This window comes from Desarmillaria tabescens (assembly GCF_030435595.1).
Source record: "Desarmillaria tabescens strain CCBAS 213 chromosome Unknown EV420scaffold_1, whole genome shotgun sequence".
In the NCBI taxonomy this organism is placed as follows: Eukaryota; Fungi; Basidiomycota; class Agaricomycetes; order Agaricales; family Physalacriaceae; genus Desarmillaria; species Desarmillaria tabescens.
In genome coordinates, this window is record NW_026848300.1 from 1331302 (window position 1) to 1348585 (window position 17284).

Below are 17284 nucleotides of genomic sequence, written 5' to 3' on the forward strand. Positions count from 1 at the left end.
ACCGTATACTCCTCCGAATGCACCAATCCCAGACACTCGGACGGCCAACAAAGGTCCTACTCCTCTTCGCAACACTCAGAAATTGATCGCTTGAAGAGCATGTCCAACGACGCGATAGAGTCAGAAGGGTCGGAAGACAAGTCGGAAAGCGAGTCAGACCTCAGCAACCTAAAACGCGTATATGAAGACTGGGACTTTGACAGTGAGGACGAAGAAGACGATAGCGCACTCTCCTTCTACAGCACCTCCGCATCCGATTCCGATGGGGAGGGCGATAGCTCATTCAGGACGAACGAGTCTTAGAGAGGGGGTAATGTTACGATTTATTCTTTTCTTTTCTTTTCTTTTTCTTTTCTTACATGTTCACGCTTATCCTATGATGCGATTCCTATCGGACACTCTCACAGTACTATTTTTAGCTCACAGAACGTGTATTTAAGTAGAGCCTCAGCTGGCCTAAACCCCAGCTTCGGCTAAGGTTTAATCTACCTAACTCACAGCTCCTTGTTTCGTGACTATCTAAGTTCGCGACTGGCTCTCTTCCATCTACTTTGACCCCTCTTGTATCGTCCACCGAAGTGCGAGTGGCGATCTGGAGTTGATCTAAGTCGATAAGAGTTAGTGGCTAACAGAAAAGGAGTCGAAAATCACCGTAGTGACAGTCTTTCGACAGGGTCCGAGCGAATGATGTGCCTTGGACCTGTTGGATGAGTTGTCACTCATAAGATGGTAAGGTGAAAAGTTATTGTAAACCCTCATAGAAACATTCCTCCTGGATGGTTTGGATAAATGTTGTGTACAACCAGTCTGTACAGGTTCCAAGTCCTCGTGAGCAGCAACAACATTCAACACGGAACATAGAGAGTCATTTTGCCACCTATATTCCCTTGAACGCAAGTCCCACAAACGGATAGTACCATCGCGTCCTCCACTGGCTAACAAGGACGAATTTTGAGGATCCCATGCCACGGATTTCGCTGGACACGAATGTCCCAGCAAAACGTCTCAGGTTGCACAGACTTCTGGATCGAGGATTTGAATGGAACATTGGTAGTCACCAGAGGCAACAGCAAGCAACGTGTCCATGGTGTTCCATTTCATGTCGAAAATGATACCAGGGTCCATTTCAATGGTCCCTAAATAAGACTCTGAAGTTTACATGTGATTGAGTGCAAACAAGATGCCTACATAATTAACTAACCTTCATACCCCCGACCGAGCTTGCGAGATGTATCAAAGAACATCAGTGAACTTTCCCATGTTCCCACAGCCAGAATCGATGATCGACCCTCTTTTGCGGCTATTACTATCGATGAGAATGTATTGAGTTCTATAGGTAGGAGTAGCGGTACCTTTTTGATGGGCGCAGCACCTCGGGACCACTCGCGATCCAGTGATAGAAGAGTAAGGCGGACAGAAATGGGTATCACCTTCGATTGAAGATACGAAGGACTCAAGTATCATTTGTGATGCTCCTACAATCGACTGTGAATGTCTATCCTTAGCTAAAAGGATATCTTACCTGGAACATCTAGAAAACCATTTCGATATTGAATATGTGGGACTGTGCATAAGTGCTGCGCAACCGGGGTTACAGAGCAGCAGTGGCAGTTTGGCATTAAGAGGCAAGCTTGTGGCATATGCGAGGTCTTTATTTATTCTGACGAATCATAAAATCTGAAAGTCACCCTGCAGATGTGGGTGAGAGTTATTCCGCTTATAACAGTATAAAAAGGATGGCTTTACGATGAAAAGATGGCAACATCTCAAAGTATGCCTCTTCCCATGCGTGGATATACCGATGAGAAAGTTCTTGACCAGAAAATGATCATCAACCTTGCTGTCAGTAAAATTGCTGCAAGTCTGCTTTATTCTATTGACCTGTTGTATGTGTAGGCTCTGCACTGGATAGGTTATTTTTATGGGGCAAAATGCTCCAAGATGATGCTCGTACCCATACTGCTTCTCGGATCTGTCAGGGACAGGATTACATGATCCGTTAACAATTTGGATGTTCACCTTTGGATGGATAATACGCCGTTCCTTGGGGGTATCCGCAAATGCGAAGATGGTCGACACATTATCCCACTGCCTCCCTTCATGCAAAATCTCAAGGGTGCCTACGCGTATGTCCTGTACTACATGAAATTCCAACGGAGTCATATGTGGGCGGAGAATCAATTGCTGCAATCATTGTATCGAGAAAGGGCAATTAAAGGCAACGTGCTGGTGATGAAACTTGTCAGTCCCACTGTTGTCAGTGACATGACTTCGATTGATATGGAGGACGTCGAAGAGATTCTTACCAGGTATGCCAGGTTGTCATAATTCAGGATTCCTTGTTGAAGTATTGAAACAGGGCTATCTCACTCCGCTGGATTAGATGAGGATGGTATAGGAGATGTCTGTGGGATATAGAGTAGTATATCTTGAGGGGATACTGTTATAGGACATGTTCCATGTGCTCTAACGTCTTTCCCTGCAAGGAAGTTATACTGTCCATCAATTCACTAATCACCTTCTCGCCGTGCTGCAGCATCTGCAGGTTTGTGATAACATATGCCAGATCGTCTTTGATTGCCACGAGATTACATGACGCTGGGACGCACGTACAGCCAAGGATAGCACAGCGTCGACAAATGTGTCGTTGATGGTCCCTGGTCACCAAACAGTCTTCGCGCGTGTCATAGCAGCATTGGCACTTAAACTGTATCAGTCGGCTTTATGTGATGGTGGAAAAGAATCACTCACAAGTATCGTCCGAACTTCAGCGAACATCAACCAATGGCTCATGGTAGCCCGCCTGATCTTTTTTTCTGTAAAGAGGGAGAGTTCTCCCATGCTTGCTGCCACCATAGACTCCCATATATTTCCTGCATTGTCTTCCTGCATCTGATTGAGTTCAGCTTTGGTTGCACGCGAGACGATGGGGAGGAGGTAGTTAGACCAGAAATCCACAAAATCCGGCGGGGTCTTATTGTTGTAAACAGCGCATAGATGATAATACTAGGACTATCATTCGCAAAGACATACGTCAACAAAACAAAAAAAGGCAAGCCGCACCAAGAACATGATGTCCTCTGACCTCTCGTCATCCTGCTCTTCCACGTACTTCGACCCTTTAAGTATAATATAGCCTCCTTGCATGGTACATAGACATGAACAAAGATCCTCCTGGGATGTTTTGTAGTGTCATGAGTATCGTTCGATGTATATCACTTTGTTCACATCACCTTCAAAGCCGTATATTCGGTATTTTCCTGCAGAGCTTTGAGAAAGCTGCGAGCCTTCTTGTTGATTGATGTCGCATGGGTTCGAGATGTCATGGGTGTGAAAAGGTGTATCTGCAGCTCTGGTGGCCTGACAACGTACCCTGGAGGGTACTCTTTCATTTGCATGATAGACTGAAGGGACAAGCGAGTCGGAGAAAGAACGGTCAGGCATGGAACCAATGATCACGTGCAATCAAAGTTCCGAGGACTCCGGCAAAGACGACTTTCCACCATGCTAGCATGATATCTCAGACCAAGCCCATGTCCAATGAAAGCACCGTGTCAGCCAACACCTCAATGCGTCTAGAAGAAACTCAAGAACAGTCGAACAAAGTTCAAGAGGAAGTGCGGGGCGGTCTGGTTATGATCGTGAGTCTTCCTTTTTTCCCTGTTTTCAAGACCCGTCGGAATTAGACTGATTGGCCTCTCTTGGGTAAGGCACCCAAAAAAACTCTGCTCCTCAACAGCCATAAAGATGAAGCACCGACGATGGTGCCAAATCATGTAGACGTGTCTCCTGTGGACATGGCAAACTGGCAAAAGGTGCGAACTTTACCACGGCATTTGACGGTCCCTCACGCAGCACATCAATAGTTCTCCATCCTGATGTCGGAGCCCAAATATACCGACGAAACCTGGCTGGTGGAACTGAGGGATTCAATCATGACCTTAGGAGACGACGTGAAGCAAAAGGCCAAGGATACTATGGGCAGTCTCTCGTGGGCTCGACTCGTATTTTTGAATGTACAGCATCATGAAAATCGATTTCTGGTCGGGACCAGGGTGATGGATATCGATATATCTACATGGGATCTCTTTCCCATGAGATTAACGAATGCTGTGAGTCATTATTTGTCGTTCATCAAGTCTCTAATAAGTTGTAGTGCAATAATTGTGGCGACAGTGTATGTTGTCAATATCCTGTCTCAGGAGAACATACATCCTGTAGAGAGTGCCTTCTTACCATGAAAGCCTGTTCATTTGTAGAATGGAACCGTAAACGAAAACGGTCACATACACCCATCCAGCAAGACTCTCCGCTGCCTCCCAAGTCACCGCTCATCAACGATGTTCCAGGACAAACATCGACGTCGCCTGGCATCACTCAACAGAGCAATCCTGCTCTTGACGAACCTCTGTCATCAGTGTTACGAACACAGGTTTCGGACTTAGACCCTGCTATGAACACTGCTGCGGACAATCCTGCCAAGGACGACTTTCTCCAAGCCGAACAGGCGGCGTTGCAGTATTATGAGCTTGAACAATGCAAAGAGGAGACTGGTGTATTGAGAGAGCTTGTAGACAAGGCGATAAGTAATCAGTTGGATCACATTGCACATCTACATAATGTCTTATTACAGCACAAGATACAGCTGACTAGTCTACAGGACTTACAACTTCGATACCTACAGCGTCTCAACACGATATTACACAAGTAAATACATTTTATATATAAAAACATCTCGCAGGCCTGCTTCAGCATTTAATATCGTTAGATATTGTAGCACATCCCTCATCTTGGGCCTTAAAGCAGGCGCCTCATTCCAACACCTATTCAACAGCACCCTTAAAGCTCTGCAATCAAGCATACTCGAGCCTTTTGATGGCTTTACCCCTGCCATTATATCAAACATCTATGTTCCCACGCTTGAAGCGAACAATCGCCTTGCCAGTCTGGGTCGCATCTCGTCAGCTGTATCCGCTTCCTGTCACCCAATCTCCTCTACGCCAAGTATTAAGCTGCTCAATCTGTTCACCAACTCCACCAACGGACCGTCCCTACCCTGTAACTCCGGCTAATACGGTTCCATCCATGTGGAGGAAGCAACCACATTCATTTTACCATGTCTAATCAGAAAGTGTGGTTCTTTCCGCCCTCCCTGGCACCCCAGAATGAAGTGTGCAAGCTCAGCGTGCATGTGTCTTCCACACCATCACCACTTTTGAGACGCTGCATGGTCCTTGCCTCGGTCATATCATGGTACCATTGTTATCGCCTCCATGTTCCCACTACAAAGCCTATATAAATATTCAACAACAAGACCTCGCAGCTGACAGCTAGGGATGTATCCTTTCGCGGTGACATGGAACAGTAGTTATTGCCTCGGAGTTCCCACCGCAAAGCCTATCCACCAGAAGCCCATGTCCACCCAAGTCAGTGTTATCACTCCCGCAGCCAGCAGACTCCCTCACTCTCTTGTCATGCAGCCATTTGGTTCCATTGACCTAACGACGCCACCAGCACATTGCGAGGCGCTGCCTCGTCATCGCGTATGTCATATCTTGGCATGATTATTATAAAGCTCAAGACTAGAAACCAAAGAACTCGCCGAGTTACCATATGATATCACCAAACCATCCTTGATATTAGTGTTTATATCACTATCAACAATCTCTAGGCTGACCATTAATGATCGGGCGAACCGGTATTCTTGTCAGTATAAGAATCCTTCCAGATTCTATAAAAGTTGGTATCTGACAGCTGGTTGACCATGATATCCTCTACGAAAAGCTTCGCGACCTGCGGCAATACAATAAAATCAAACTGATAATATAAACAAAAATGTCACATTCAATAAAACAGAGTCCAGAGTTTACATGTGCTAATCGCGAAACCTCCGAGCAGCCAGCTCGTCTTGGATGACTGCCATCTGCATTAAAATGTCCTTTACACCACGGTTAAGCTTGGACAACGTTTCAATTCCCACGAGCGCATATATGACAGTCAGTGGTCCAAAGTCTGTAAATGCAGACATGTGGGACTTGCATGCCAATCCATCGATACAACACTTGCGACATTTTTCTTCCCCTTCAGCACCCATGCTCATACAATCCAAATCTCGTTCTTGACAAAGTTCGCACTATGGAACATTGGCACACGAGGAGATATCATGATTATCGAATCACGCACCTTCATGTATCGATAACTTGGCAGAAGTGACCAACCTTGTACATCAGCCATCCTGACCTTCGTGCCTTCCAGTCACAAAGTGACACCCATAGCCTCGGCGATCATCGCTGCCCATAAAAATGGCAGGCATTCTATCTTCATGGTCTGTAACTCAGATGGTGATGCTGCCTTTGCCAGCGGACGTAAATAGTCGGTCCAGAATTGGTTGAAGTTGGGAGGTACGTCGTCGTAGATTTTCAGAGAAAGCTGATAGAACTGAGCTATAGTGAGTGACTGCATTTTGGGGGAATCGAAGTAGAATACTGACTGTATTTAAAACGCTGACATGGAACGTATTTCCAAGATATTCCGTGCCGCATAAAACCATGTAATTGCCATTTACTAGATTCAAGATTGATTGAAAATATTTCTGAGGGCCATGAGTATGCACTCACTGCCTTGAAAACAAAACCGGTACTCACTTGTGCCTGTTCAACATCCTCTCCTGACCGCTTCACAGCAGCAACCAGTTCTCGAGCCTTCCGATCTATAAAAAGAGCTCTAGACTCGCTGACATCCGGCCTGAACACATGGATCTGAAGTTCTGGTGGTCCGACGACCCAGCCCAGTGGATGATCTTGCTCTCGCATCGTGGATAGGATTAATAGGAAATGATGATGAGATCAAGTTCTCGGCCGAGCTATTACCTGCAAAGCACGTGATTGCATGAAATTTTTGGCCCGAATCTTAGTTGAACTTGGGCATCGACGTCTACCTCAAAGTCCGCATTATGCTGATACCACTCCCTCGCTTACCACTAACCTGGGCATGTTCTCGGCAAGAGTTATGCAAAACGATCTCGGTTTTCAAGTCGTACCATTCAGGCATATACATGCAGGAGAAATCAGTGAAGGGAATCCTACTCACTGGCAAAATTGCGCTGTGAGCTCAATATCCTTTTGCATACAACACATCCTGATGCTCTTTGACCATGCAGAAGAGACAATTTTTTTTTTGGTGGGAGGTTAATTGTAACTCACGGGTAACCTGTGTTGTGATTTTTTGAGAGGAGGTTGACTGGACTTCATTCCCAGAAATTCAACCACGTCAAAACGGAACTATCAAGAACCTCTAAAAATGGCAATTCTAGACCAAACGCTGATCTCCATGTTCATCAAAAATGACTACCCTTTTTTCCCTTACAATCTCAAATCTGATGGAATAGGATTCTGTCTTCTAGCATCATATACTGTTTGTTGTCTATGGCGTAAGCTGAGGATTGCATAACGTATTCACTTTGTTGCGAGCTGACAGCTTAAATGCATGTAGATGAGATGGACAATGGCCAGATTAGAATCAAGATCATGTTAAAATTGGTGGTCGGTAGAATAACTTTTCTATGCCTGCAGTTAATATAACTGACTGTAACCCAGGACAATGTTCCTTGGTGGATAAAAGATACTGTCCCGAACATGAAATGGCCTGCTCCGTCGTGTTATACGTGCGCCACATGTAAAACTGAAAGCATGCTCATGTATTCTAAGGGACCCATCTGCCTAAATTCCGATTGCCCTTGCTTCTGGAAGTTCACGTTACCAACTATCCTATCATACGACGACTCCTTCTTGATGAGTTGCTTGTATGGTCCATGCAAATCTCCGACAAACAATTCAGTCCTTACATCGTCAAAAAAGCCTGCTGGGTTTCATTGTGCAAAGTGTGGCAGGATAACTTGTTGGTAGGCTAATCCTATATAATCTGTATCATAACACGACTAATGTGCATCCAGCTACTTATGGTCAAGGTTAATCTGCGATAGTTGTGGTAACAGTGTAACTATCAAACCTTCGTTAAATATCGAGATACGCCCTGGTGGACAAGTAGGATACGAGGTACGTGATGATAAAGGTAAATTGTTATATACTCGTATCTACAGAGTTCTGACGAAAATTGACTAGTGATCAACATGTATGAACACACCTTTAATCTGAACCGTCGTTTACGTGGATTGAACATTTTCCATTTGGAAAGCTACGAGTTAAGCCTTGATGTGCATGTCAGTGTTGTACCCACATTAACCTTCCTCTTTCTTAGTGCGTGTATTTTCTGGCTGTGACCATCTCAGGATGCCATGGAGGAGGCAAGTAGATTGCTCGATGAATACATATCTTCCGAAACAAATCAATCCTTGACATTCAAGCGAACGCCCTTACGATCTGTAAGTATTCCAGTAAGGGGGATATGTGAACAAATACTGACGTCTTCATCAGCATAGGTGTCAGTATCTCCAGTGGAAGTTAAACGTATAGTTTACGTGTTTCTTTAGGCCATGGCACCATGTTCACCAACTATTTCTCCTATAACGGTGAGCATTACGAGATGACTTAAATACATGATACTTGAACGCTTAACGGTCTTCATCAGTGGGAGCGAGCTACCGCGTAAGTATAAAAATCAATGAAGATCGAGTGATAGTGAATGCTTGCCGAGAGTACTTATTTTCAGTACACAGGGAGTGATGGCTCAACAGTTCTGTGGGAAGAAACTCCGATGGTTATACACGATGCAAAGAAGCATATGCTGGAGTCTTTGAACGCCATCTTTGATAATGTCCTGGATTTCAACGAGATAATGAGGTGGGATAAACTTGGGCATGTTGCATTTCTGGGCTGATATGTAAGAATAGCATGGCTTATTTGAAGGGCCAATCTATGGCGGTGATATTTCCGTGGCCATTTATTCTCGTGACGCTTATGGTTTATTATAGTGCTCAGTTTCACAGTGACGACGAAAAGGGGGTGTATCCATTTGTAGCCGGGTTATCTCTAGGATCAGATGCCCTCATGAAATTCCAAAAAAGGCCTTCTCCCAGAAAACCTCTAACACGTCCCATTCTAACCGTAAATCTGCAGCATGTGAGCGTTGTGATATTCCTGACGAATACTGAGCTTGAGTTTATACAAGGGCGACATTCTCTTAATGGATGGCATTGATTTTCAGTCATTTTTCCAGTAAGCAGATCTGGCTTCGAGTATCTCATATCTGATCACAATCATTAGACATTCAGTAATTCCTTTTGGATTCAGGGTAGCAGCGACAGCGTGGGTCGTCGATTCTAAGTCATAGCAATACTATTATTTACCTTTGATGATGTAATCGATGTAATCATGCAGTGGCAGAAGTTTTTGAATTTTACTTGTTCATTACCAACCACCATGACTACTCTTGCTGATCCCGCTGAAGATACGATGATACTCCAACCCTTTGTTATAGTGGGGCAGAATGAACTCAGGATATGAGGTTTGCACAAGGATAACACGAAGCCCGACGATATTAACAAGATCAACAACGCCATCAAAGACTACGTTAAGAAAAGGATGGAATTGGAATCAGATGGATCGTCGGCACAGTGGGATCTGGTTAATGCTGCTCAGGTAAGTCTTTAATGCTTTGATATGACCATTGACCTAGATGTCGTATCAAGAACATGGTCATAGAGGCTTTACAGGCTTTACAAGCAGCCCGAGTGATAAAAGGACGTGCTCTTTGGGATGGGTTACCCTCCGAACCAGCGCAAATTCAAGCCGTCGGTGCCGACACAGTCACGCAAACTGTTCAGAGTACTAAACCCAATGCAGAAAAGAAATTGTCAGCAGCAGACACACCGACAGGAAGCGCGAAGGATGTACGAAGTACCAAACCCAGACCCAGGGCAGTAAAAGGACATGCAACAACGTCTGCGATTCCTTCTACATTAGTGCGGGAATACCATTTTAGCCCCATGTTATGGCTAAATCTTTTATTTTATTTTATTTTCAGGGCATTCATACTCACGCTTCAATGCCGAAACTATTACCAAAGCCACGAGAGCTGCAGGGAACGCCATCGAGCACTGTAAGTTCCACGCCATCATCTTTTCCTTGAAATTAAATTGTTTGTCCATTTTGTAGGGATCGCTATGTTTTGGCCCTCCTAAAATGAAAAGAAGATGCAGATAGATGATTTATGGAAGAAAGTGAGTCGACAAGTGATCAAAAACAACCGAGCTGATAAAACACCCGCAGTTTTTGTCTTATACTACCCCGCCAGAGGAGCCGTCTGTTGAATGGCTTACCCAATTATGGGACTTAGCCATCGACTTGGGCCCAGCTAACAAGGACGAGGTTATATCAAAACTCGGACTTGAACTCTGGTGCCAACTGATTTTCTTGAACATACACCACAGCAACTCTCGCACGTTATCAAAGACCAAAGTATCAAAGGTTGACATTTCCACCTGGGACTTGATTCCTACAGAAGCAGACACGCCTGTGAGTGTTAGACGTTCGAATGAAACATTAAATAACTAATGTCCACTTTTCTCAGTGCAAAACTTGCGGTCATAAACTCCCCTGTCAATGGCCAAACTCAGAGGACCGTTCAAAATGTTGGGAGTGCCATCTGCAAGCCAAACACTGCATGTTTAGTGGCAGTGGTATGAAAAGGGGACGAAAACGAAAACGCAACTCCGAGTCCCCCTCGACCGCACGAAGGCACGTCAAAATGGATTTAGATGTGGATGAAGACGACGAGGTCGACTCACAACAGGATGAAACGCTGGAACAGCCTGCTGAAAATTTAAGCATGCCGCCGCAGCCTAGACCCACGCTAAACCTGCAGAAGATGGACTTACTGAAATCCCCGGCAACGAGATCGAGTACATCGAAGTTGTCGCATCCTACCAAAGTCACCCCTTTTTGGAACTCGAGCGTGGCTAAGCGGATAGCACAGTTGACACCCATAGTCACAGTTGCTCCTCACCCATCATCATCATCTTCGTTAAACCCCGAAACACCAACGCCGTCCTCAGAAATCCTACAAACGAGGCCAGATGAATCGCCCCCTGCAACCATGCCCCCCATCCTTCTGAACGAAAGATATGACAATGAGATGATAGAAAACGAATCCATAATCACTCGTCCTATGCTCTCTATACCTGCCAACAGACCCTTGACCATACACGATTCAAGATCACCAACCCCATCCACAGATGACCCCTCAAAAAATACATTTCCGACATTCATGAACAGCTTTTTTGACTGCGAAAAGACCAATATAAGCCCTGCGGGACCTCATGGTCATCCAGATCACAACAAATATGACAAGCTGGTGGAGAAAATCAAAGATTGGGACATTGATACGTGCAAGAGACACTTAGCAAGGGTGATGGCTGATCTTCATTGTGCCATCGGCAACATGCGGGAACTGCATAAGCAGTTAAATGAGCTGTTGAAGAAAGACAAGGCGTTGTTGGTATTTGTGCTAGAGATTGATGCTGCACACCAAAAGGCAGTAAAGGAACTAACACAGCTAAGATCCGGTAGATAATCATATTATACATGTGAGAATGCAGATGTAAATTGGAAGCGCGCTAACCATACATACTATTAAAGGTGGCATCGTTAGATGATCAAAGAGCCGTACTCAAATATAACTCGTCTAGCACAAAATCAAATTTTTAAATTTTTAAAAAAGGAAAAAGAAAAAGAGAGTAGGATTCGTGTGTCCAACAAATCCAATCGGAATAATCATCCGATGTCAAGGTAGCGGGTCTTGCCGCTAGCCGACCTTATTAAAATACAATCAGACGTAGCAGGCTTTGCCCCTGCATGGGCCCTACAGGAGTTATTGGAAGAGAATGTGTTCTATAGTTGCTGACAATGAACAGCTGCATCTACAGGGTCATCACAGTAGGGAGTCAAGGAGGACCCATGCCCTTTGTACAGTTGTGGACAATCAAAGACAACAAAAAATCTGACCTATTTTTAGAAGGACCCTGGTCAGGTAAACGGCCGGTTTTTTGCATAAAAGTGAAGATATAGACTTAATAAAGATATTTGCACAAGCCGATTTTGCAGAACGTGAGTTTTGACCAAAAATTATCCCAAAAATTTGGCGTACCCCCAAAAAGTCATGGGAAAAACTTCGGAGATAGCACAATCGACTCCTTTTCAAAATCCATGTCCGATGGCGTCAAGATCACTGGATTTTATCGAGCCATTCATCCACAAACCAGCCATCATGAAAGGCAGGGGCAAGCCTTCAAGGCTTCAAAATAGGTGGATCATAATATAACTGGGCTCGGAAATCATGCTGCCGAGTTGATGCCTGAGAATTGAAGGACCAGACATCTGTCTGGCCCAGATCTGAGGGACTGAAAGCGAGGAAGAACTTAGCAACCAGAAGTCACAAACTCTTAATAACATTTATCTAGAGATGTACTCCAAAGCAATCCAGATCTTCTGTTATCCATCAATATAAGTGCTACCTGAGCGACCTGTGACACTCAGCAGTGTTCAAGTGAAGGGCCCGGGCACAGGACTGATGTAATTAATATTGCTGCCTCACGGAAGATGCTTGCCGAGTAAATGTGATCTTCGGAGATTCAATTTGTCATTGGCTGAGTGTACAGGGTTGTTTGAAAGGCAGCAGAATCAGCGCCAGGTGGTTTCCAGCCGTGAATGTTGCCGATAGAGTTGAATGACTGAATTACGTCTGCCGGCGAGGCCAAAAGAGGTACACACAATTCGATTTTTTTGGTCCAAAATTTTGGCGCCGCAAAAATGTCATGGGAAAAACTTCGGATGGTGTTTTTTGGACGTTTTCAGCCTCTGGCTTTCTGAATCCGAACTTATTTTTGCCTCAGAAAATCTGGTTTAGCCGGAAATGAAATTGTCGTCTTTGATTGTCCACAACTGTAGTTGCGTAATATAGACATCAGGCACCCCTGTTCGACTCCACGGAAAAAGTGAGGGATGGTAAACCTCATGTACTCTGCACAGGCTATACTGACTACGGAACTACGATAGAATGACGGTATTTCTTTGATCCCTCACTTAAACTTCTGAAGGCAAGTAAGAAGACTTCGCAACAGTACCGAGGACAGGAAGTTAGATAATACAGATATAGGCGCAATGTACAAACAACAAAAATAAACATAGGTAGCATCATGACACATCCATCTCCTCGTCGTCAGTATCTGAAAGCATCTCCTTACTCTTACTATAAGAGAAGTATAAGTCTTTCGAATTGATAGGGAAAAAAAGGAGAAACATACAACTGTTTTTTCCGAGGACCACCGGCCGTCTCCTCATCGTCGTCATCTCTCACGACTCGTTTCTTCACTGGCCGCTTCTTGGGTTTCTCTACATCCTCATCGTCACTGAACGTAGCCATGGGTTCATCTCCGTCTCCATCTCCATTAGCCTGGTCGTTGGTTTTCTTTAGTTTTCCTCTCCGCTTTTTCTTAGGCTCTGCTTCATCGCCACTACCTGCAGCCCCCTCGCCCCTCGCCTTTCTGGATTTCTTTGGCCGCTTCTCCTTTTCGTCATCGCTGTCCATACGTACCAAGTCCCTGGACCAGGCTTGAGCTTGCTCACGTGCGATTCGCCTTTTGTTCGCCAGCTCTTCTGCTGCTAAACGTTCTCGCTCGGCCCTCTCGCGCTACTCGCAGTCAGTAATAAGTATGATGAAAAACGAGGAAACAACCTGTTGGGCTTCCATCCGATCTCTTTCCTCCTGCCGTCTCTGCCGTGCATCAAACAATTTAGCTTGTGCACGATCTTCATATTGCTTCTGGCTGGCTAGATGATCATCACCTTTCCGAAGCATGCTGTCACCGTACTTCCGTCTTTGATCAGCAATATCGCGACTGTATGGGACATTTTCTGATTTGTCCGAAGCAAGAGAGGCAAAGATCCTGTGAACAAGTGTAAGAATGACAATGTATGGCCAACATATAAATTCACTTCTGAGCATGTGCTGCCTGGTTAATTACGTGGCGCAAGTCTTTCAATGTCCGTTTTGAGGGATCAATGGTGAAGAGCATCTCAGCTGACTTCTGTTGAATCATAGCGATGTTGTAAAGAATGGCTTTGTCATTAGGTTGTATGTGCAAGGCCTATATGAGCATCTTAGCAAGCGATAAAGAGATACGACGGTAGAATACTTACCTTTTGAGCATAATGTAGTGCTGTGGTCATCGCCTTATACGATTGATCTTTTGTTGCCTTGGCATACCACGAACGACAGAGACACAGAAGCACCGATACGTTTTGATCGTGGTAGAAGCGTGTAGAAGCTGTTTCATACTAGATCCGATAATATAAGCTCGTTGCCCCGTAGATAACAACAAAACTTACACTTTCAATCGCTCGGTCATATTCATCACGAGAATAATAGCAATGCCCCATGTTGAAGTACACGCTACCATCGTTCAGTGACTCTCGAACCTTTCCAAACACGTCTAGAGCTTCACGGGAGTTGTGCAGTCGTTTCAGAGCTTCATCCGTATTCGACGAAGGTTGTCCGCCGCTCAAAGTGCCGAGAGCATCTTCTGCCGTGACGATAGCCAGACCCTGAGCTGCAAATGCGCAAAGCGGATCCAGCGACAAAGCTTTTTCATAGAATTCGGCAGAACGCTGGAATCCACGGCGCCTATCCTCAGTACCTTTGGATGTAGCATCTCGACTTTCCCGAGATTGCTGATACATAATCCAGCCAGCCGCACAAAGGGAGTAGACATCGTGTTTGTCGTGATCCTTCAGAGTTGTGAACACGAAATCTTTCGCGAGCTTAGGCAAACCGCTTTGAATCAGGAAATAGGTATAGAATGCGCGGACATTGAGGTCTTTGTTCTGCGAGGCTAGCGCCTGTTTCAGAAGGTCATGTGCGTCAGTGTTGCGACGCAAATTAGTGAGCATTTGAGCGCGCCGTATTTTGGCTGAGGAAGCATGTCAAGCTGATAACTGAAACAGAAGCTAAAGAGGAAATTTACCGTCAACATACTCCGGATGTCGTGAAAGCAACTTTTCATAGGCATCCTTTGCCAATTCATCTTCTCCCTGGTCCTCGTAGACCCGGGCAAGGTTATACAAGATCGATGTTGACATACCCTCGCCAACATCAGGACCGAGGCCGGCCGCTTTGATAAGGGCATTCTCGTATAATGTCCTCGCATCTGGTAATTGTCCCGTAAGGTGACGCAGGACACCGAGGTTGTTCAACAGCTGAACATCGACTTGGCCTACGCTGGCCGACGAGCTGCTGATCTTCAACGCCTCTCCCAACGCGACGACAGTTTTATCCAAGTTCTCGTCTTGCCATAGCTTTGCAATCTCAACGTACATGTCCATGTCTTCGCTGATGATGGGAGAGACCTTGGGTCGAACCTGTCCATTTGCTTTTGTTCCGTCGATTTCGAGTCGTTTGCTGACGCGTTCGAACAGTTCCCGAGCGCGCGCTTTCTCCTGAGCAAGATCTGAGCTCGAGACACCTGGTCGAGGATAAGCGCGCAAAGACGCCAATATGAGTGTGGCCTCCAGAGAATCCTGAGGGTTGGGACGTTGGATAAGAGTATCGAGAGTGTGGATAGCCGCCGCCAGTTCATCTACGTGAAATTCAATATGTAAAACAAAAAGGGATGATGCCCACGAACCGTTACTGATCTGTATCTGTGCCAATCCTATACTTGCCAGTATATTTTTGGGCTGTCCTTCAAGGGCGACTGAATAATGCTTGTGAGCTTGGGTAAGAGATCCCTGGGCATGAGCAACACGACCAGCCCGTATGTAACCCTCTGTCAGAACTGTTAACGTGTCGGCGAACTGAATTGTACGTTCAGCAAGCTTCAGGCTCTGTCATGTTATGTGAGATAGGCATGGCGTTGGCCGTTTTGTGGACGTACCCTCGTAACGTCGCCTTTCTGAAGGAAGAACTCGCATAGGGCATTGGCCGCTGCTGCACTGTTTCGACTAGACTGCTGAAAGGCTTTCTCGATGTATTTTGTCCCCGTAGTGAACAAATGAACGCGTGTTGATTCAGAGGGATGATCGCTCTTGCTCGCATTAATCGACTCTAAACCTAGAAGAAGTTGGGCCGCCCATTCCGAAGGATTCTTCTGAAGGTTAGTTAAACGGTAGCAAATACAAAAGGAAACTACCCACCACTTCCAAACTTCTTTGCCACGCAGTTTTCGCCTTCGCCTTGTCGTCTAAGGCCCAAAAACATAGACCTATACCAATGCGAGGATCCGGTTGGCAACGGGGATTCATTCGTAGGACTTGTTGGAATGTTTGCAACGCCAGAGGATAATTTCTACGAGCATACAAAATTCGGGCCTGTTGACGTCAGTTATTGTAAACATAAGATAGCAGTAATCTCACCTTTCCGAGCAGGGCAACGACATTCGTCGGTTTCTCCATTAAAACGCCTTCGAACGAACGCATGGCATCATCCATAGAGCGGGTAGCTAACTGCTGGATACCTAGAGGACGTAAGTTACAGGCATGCACTGCACAAGCAGAATTCATACCTCGAGTCAAGAATGCAAGTGTTCCGCTGATCATAGACCCTCCTTCTGCATGACTTGCCCGGTCACCCTTGTTCAACAGGTGAGCTGCTTCACGGTGAAAATCATCCTTCGTTTTCGCACTGGCTAATATATCCTGTTCTGACAGCCACGCTATGGGTCTGTGGAAAACGATAACAAGATGCACACACTCACCGGCATTGTGCAGCACAATTTTTGGTGCTGTTCGAGCGTTGGCCACCTGAATATTGGCAAGCAGGGCATATATGGGCGGAAGGGAAGCGGGAAATCCATCAGATGTCACGACTATACAAGGGTTAACAAGTTCTCTCAAGCCCTCAGCACCAAAGGCGTACCTTGTATTGCTGTGGTCGCAATCAACTCGGCCGCCTCCAGATACCCTTTTCTCCAATATTCCGCGGCGAGTTTCGTCCAAACCCATACACCTGGATGTCCCTCATTCAATAAATCCAGTACATCCTTGGGATTCGGGTCCAAGTCCTCCAAATCAATAGTGATGACCTCTTGACCGCTCCCGAGTTCGATGTCGACAGTACGTCCTGTAGGGCCTGCCTCCTCGAGGTTATCCATGCCTGCTTATGAGAGAGCGTGGGGAGATGGTATCGTTCTACTTGAACTGAATCACAGAACGACGGTGGTAGTTGTAAAATTAGAGAACTTAGCGTGTAATGGCACTTGTGTGCTCATGTTGACCAACATCCCCGACACGTGCCGTGGTGCCTTTTCGCGCGTGCGTCGTTCAAGGATCCGAAA

General features: G+C 45.6%; 5 protein-coding genes across 5 annotated transcripts; 2 read left to right on the top strand and 3 right to left on the bottom strand.

Annotated features, from left to right (window-relative positions):
* Positions 1–1005: 1005 nt before the first annotated feature.
* Positions 1006–3147, bottom strand: EV420DRAFT_1472693 (uncharacterized protein; the record flags this gene model as incomplete). The annotated part of the gene is made up of 9 exons (XM_060469077.1): positions 1006–1136; positions 1202–1430; positions 1523–1531; positions 1955–1972; positions 2020–2133; positions 2519–2539; positions 2610–2657; positions 2752–3006; positions 3064–3147. The coding sequence occupies 9 exons, from the start codon at positions 3145–3147 to the stop codon at positions 1006–1008; spliced, it is 909 nt and encodes a 302-aa protein (XP_060339259.1).
* A 386-nt stretch (positions 3148–3533) lies between these two features.
* Positions 3534–5072, top strand: EV420DRAFT_1472694 (uncharacterized protein; the record flags this gene model as incomplete). The annotated part of the gene is made up of 6 exons (XM_060469078.1): positions 3534–3641; positions 3687–3815; positions 3867–4112; positions 4140–4177; positions 4222–4707; positions 4742–5072. 6 exons carry the CDS (start codon positions 3534–3536, stop codon positions 5070–5072), a joined length of 1338 nt encoding a protein of 445 aa, XP_060339260.1.
* Positions 5073–6255: 1183 nt separating this feature from the next.
* EV420DRAFT_1472695 (uncharacterized protein) lies at positions 6256–6812 on the bottom strand (the record flags this gene model as incomplete). The annotated part of the gene is given in 3 exon segments (XM_060469079.1): positions 6256–6489; positions 6509–6592; positions 6645–6812. The coding sequence occupies 3 exon segments, from the start codon at positions 6810–6812 to the stop codon at positions 6256–6258; spliced, it is 486 nt and encodes a 161-aa protein (XP_060339261.1).
* A 517-nt stretch (positions 6813–7329) lies between these two features.
* Positions 7330–11529, top strand: EV420DRAFT_1633895 (uncharacterized protein; the record flags this gene model as incomplete). Its single annotated transcript, XM_060476246.1, has 19 exons — positions 7330–7429; positions 7492–7541; positions 7596–7656; positions 7707–7896; positions 7952–8070; positions 8121–8218; positions 8288–8380; positions 8433–8439; positions 8489–8527; positions 8675–8798; positions 8849–9077; positions 9127–9173; positions 9230–9263; positions 9336–9434; positions 9474–9596; positions 9647–9919; positions 9982–10056; positions 10227–10472; positions 10528–11529. The coding sequence occupies 19 exons, from the start codon at positions 7330–7332 to the stop codon at positions 11527–11529; spliced, it is 3009 nt and encodes a 1002-aa protein (XP_060339262.1).
* Positions 11530–12873: 1344 nt separating this feature from the next.
* On the bottom strand, positions 12874–17179 carry EV420DRAFT_1494626 (RNA polymerase II-associated protein). Its single transcript, XM_060470812.1, has 14 exons — positions 16867–17179; positions 16706–16816; positions 16514–16651; positions 16365–16465; positions 16146–16319; positions 15887–16096; positions 15638–15836; positions 14978–15589; positions 14343–14923; positions 14154–14291; positions 13950–14101; positions 13690–13900; positions 13259–13644; positions 12874–13203 (listed from the first exon to the last, which is right to left on the bottom strand). The coding sequence occupies exons 1-14, from the start codon at positions 17099–17101 to the stop codon at positions 13149–13151; spliced, it is 3303 nt and encodes a 1100-aa protein (XP_060339263.1). The 5' UTR covers positions 17102–17179; the 3' UTR covers positions 12874–13148.
* Positions 17180–17284: the final 105 nt, after the last annotated feature.

Coding starts and splice junctions, on each gene's coding strand:
- EV420DRAFT_1494626 (XM_060470812.1), bottom strand. CDS start 17,101: ATGGATAACCTCGAGGAGGCAGGCCCTACAGGACGTACTGTCGACATC. Junction 16,466..16,513: donor ACTTGCATTCTTGACTCGAG/GTATGAATTCTG, acceptor TACGTCCTCTAG/GTATCCAGCAGTTAGCTACC. Junction 13,645..13,689: donor ATCGGATGGAAGCCCAACAG/GTTGTTTCCTCG, acceptor GACTGCGAGTAG/CGCGAGAGGGCCGAGCGAGA.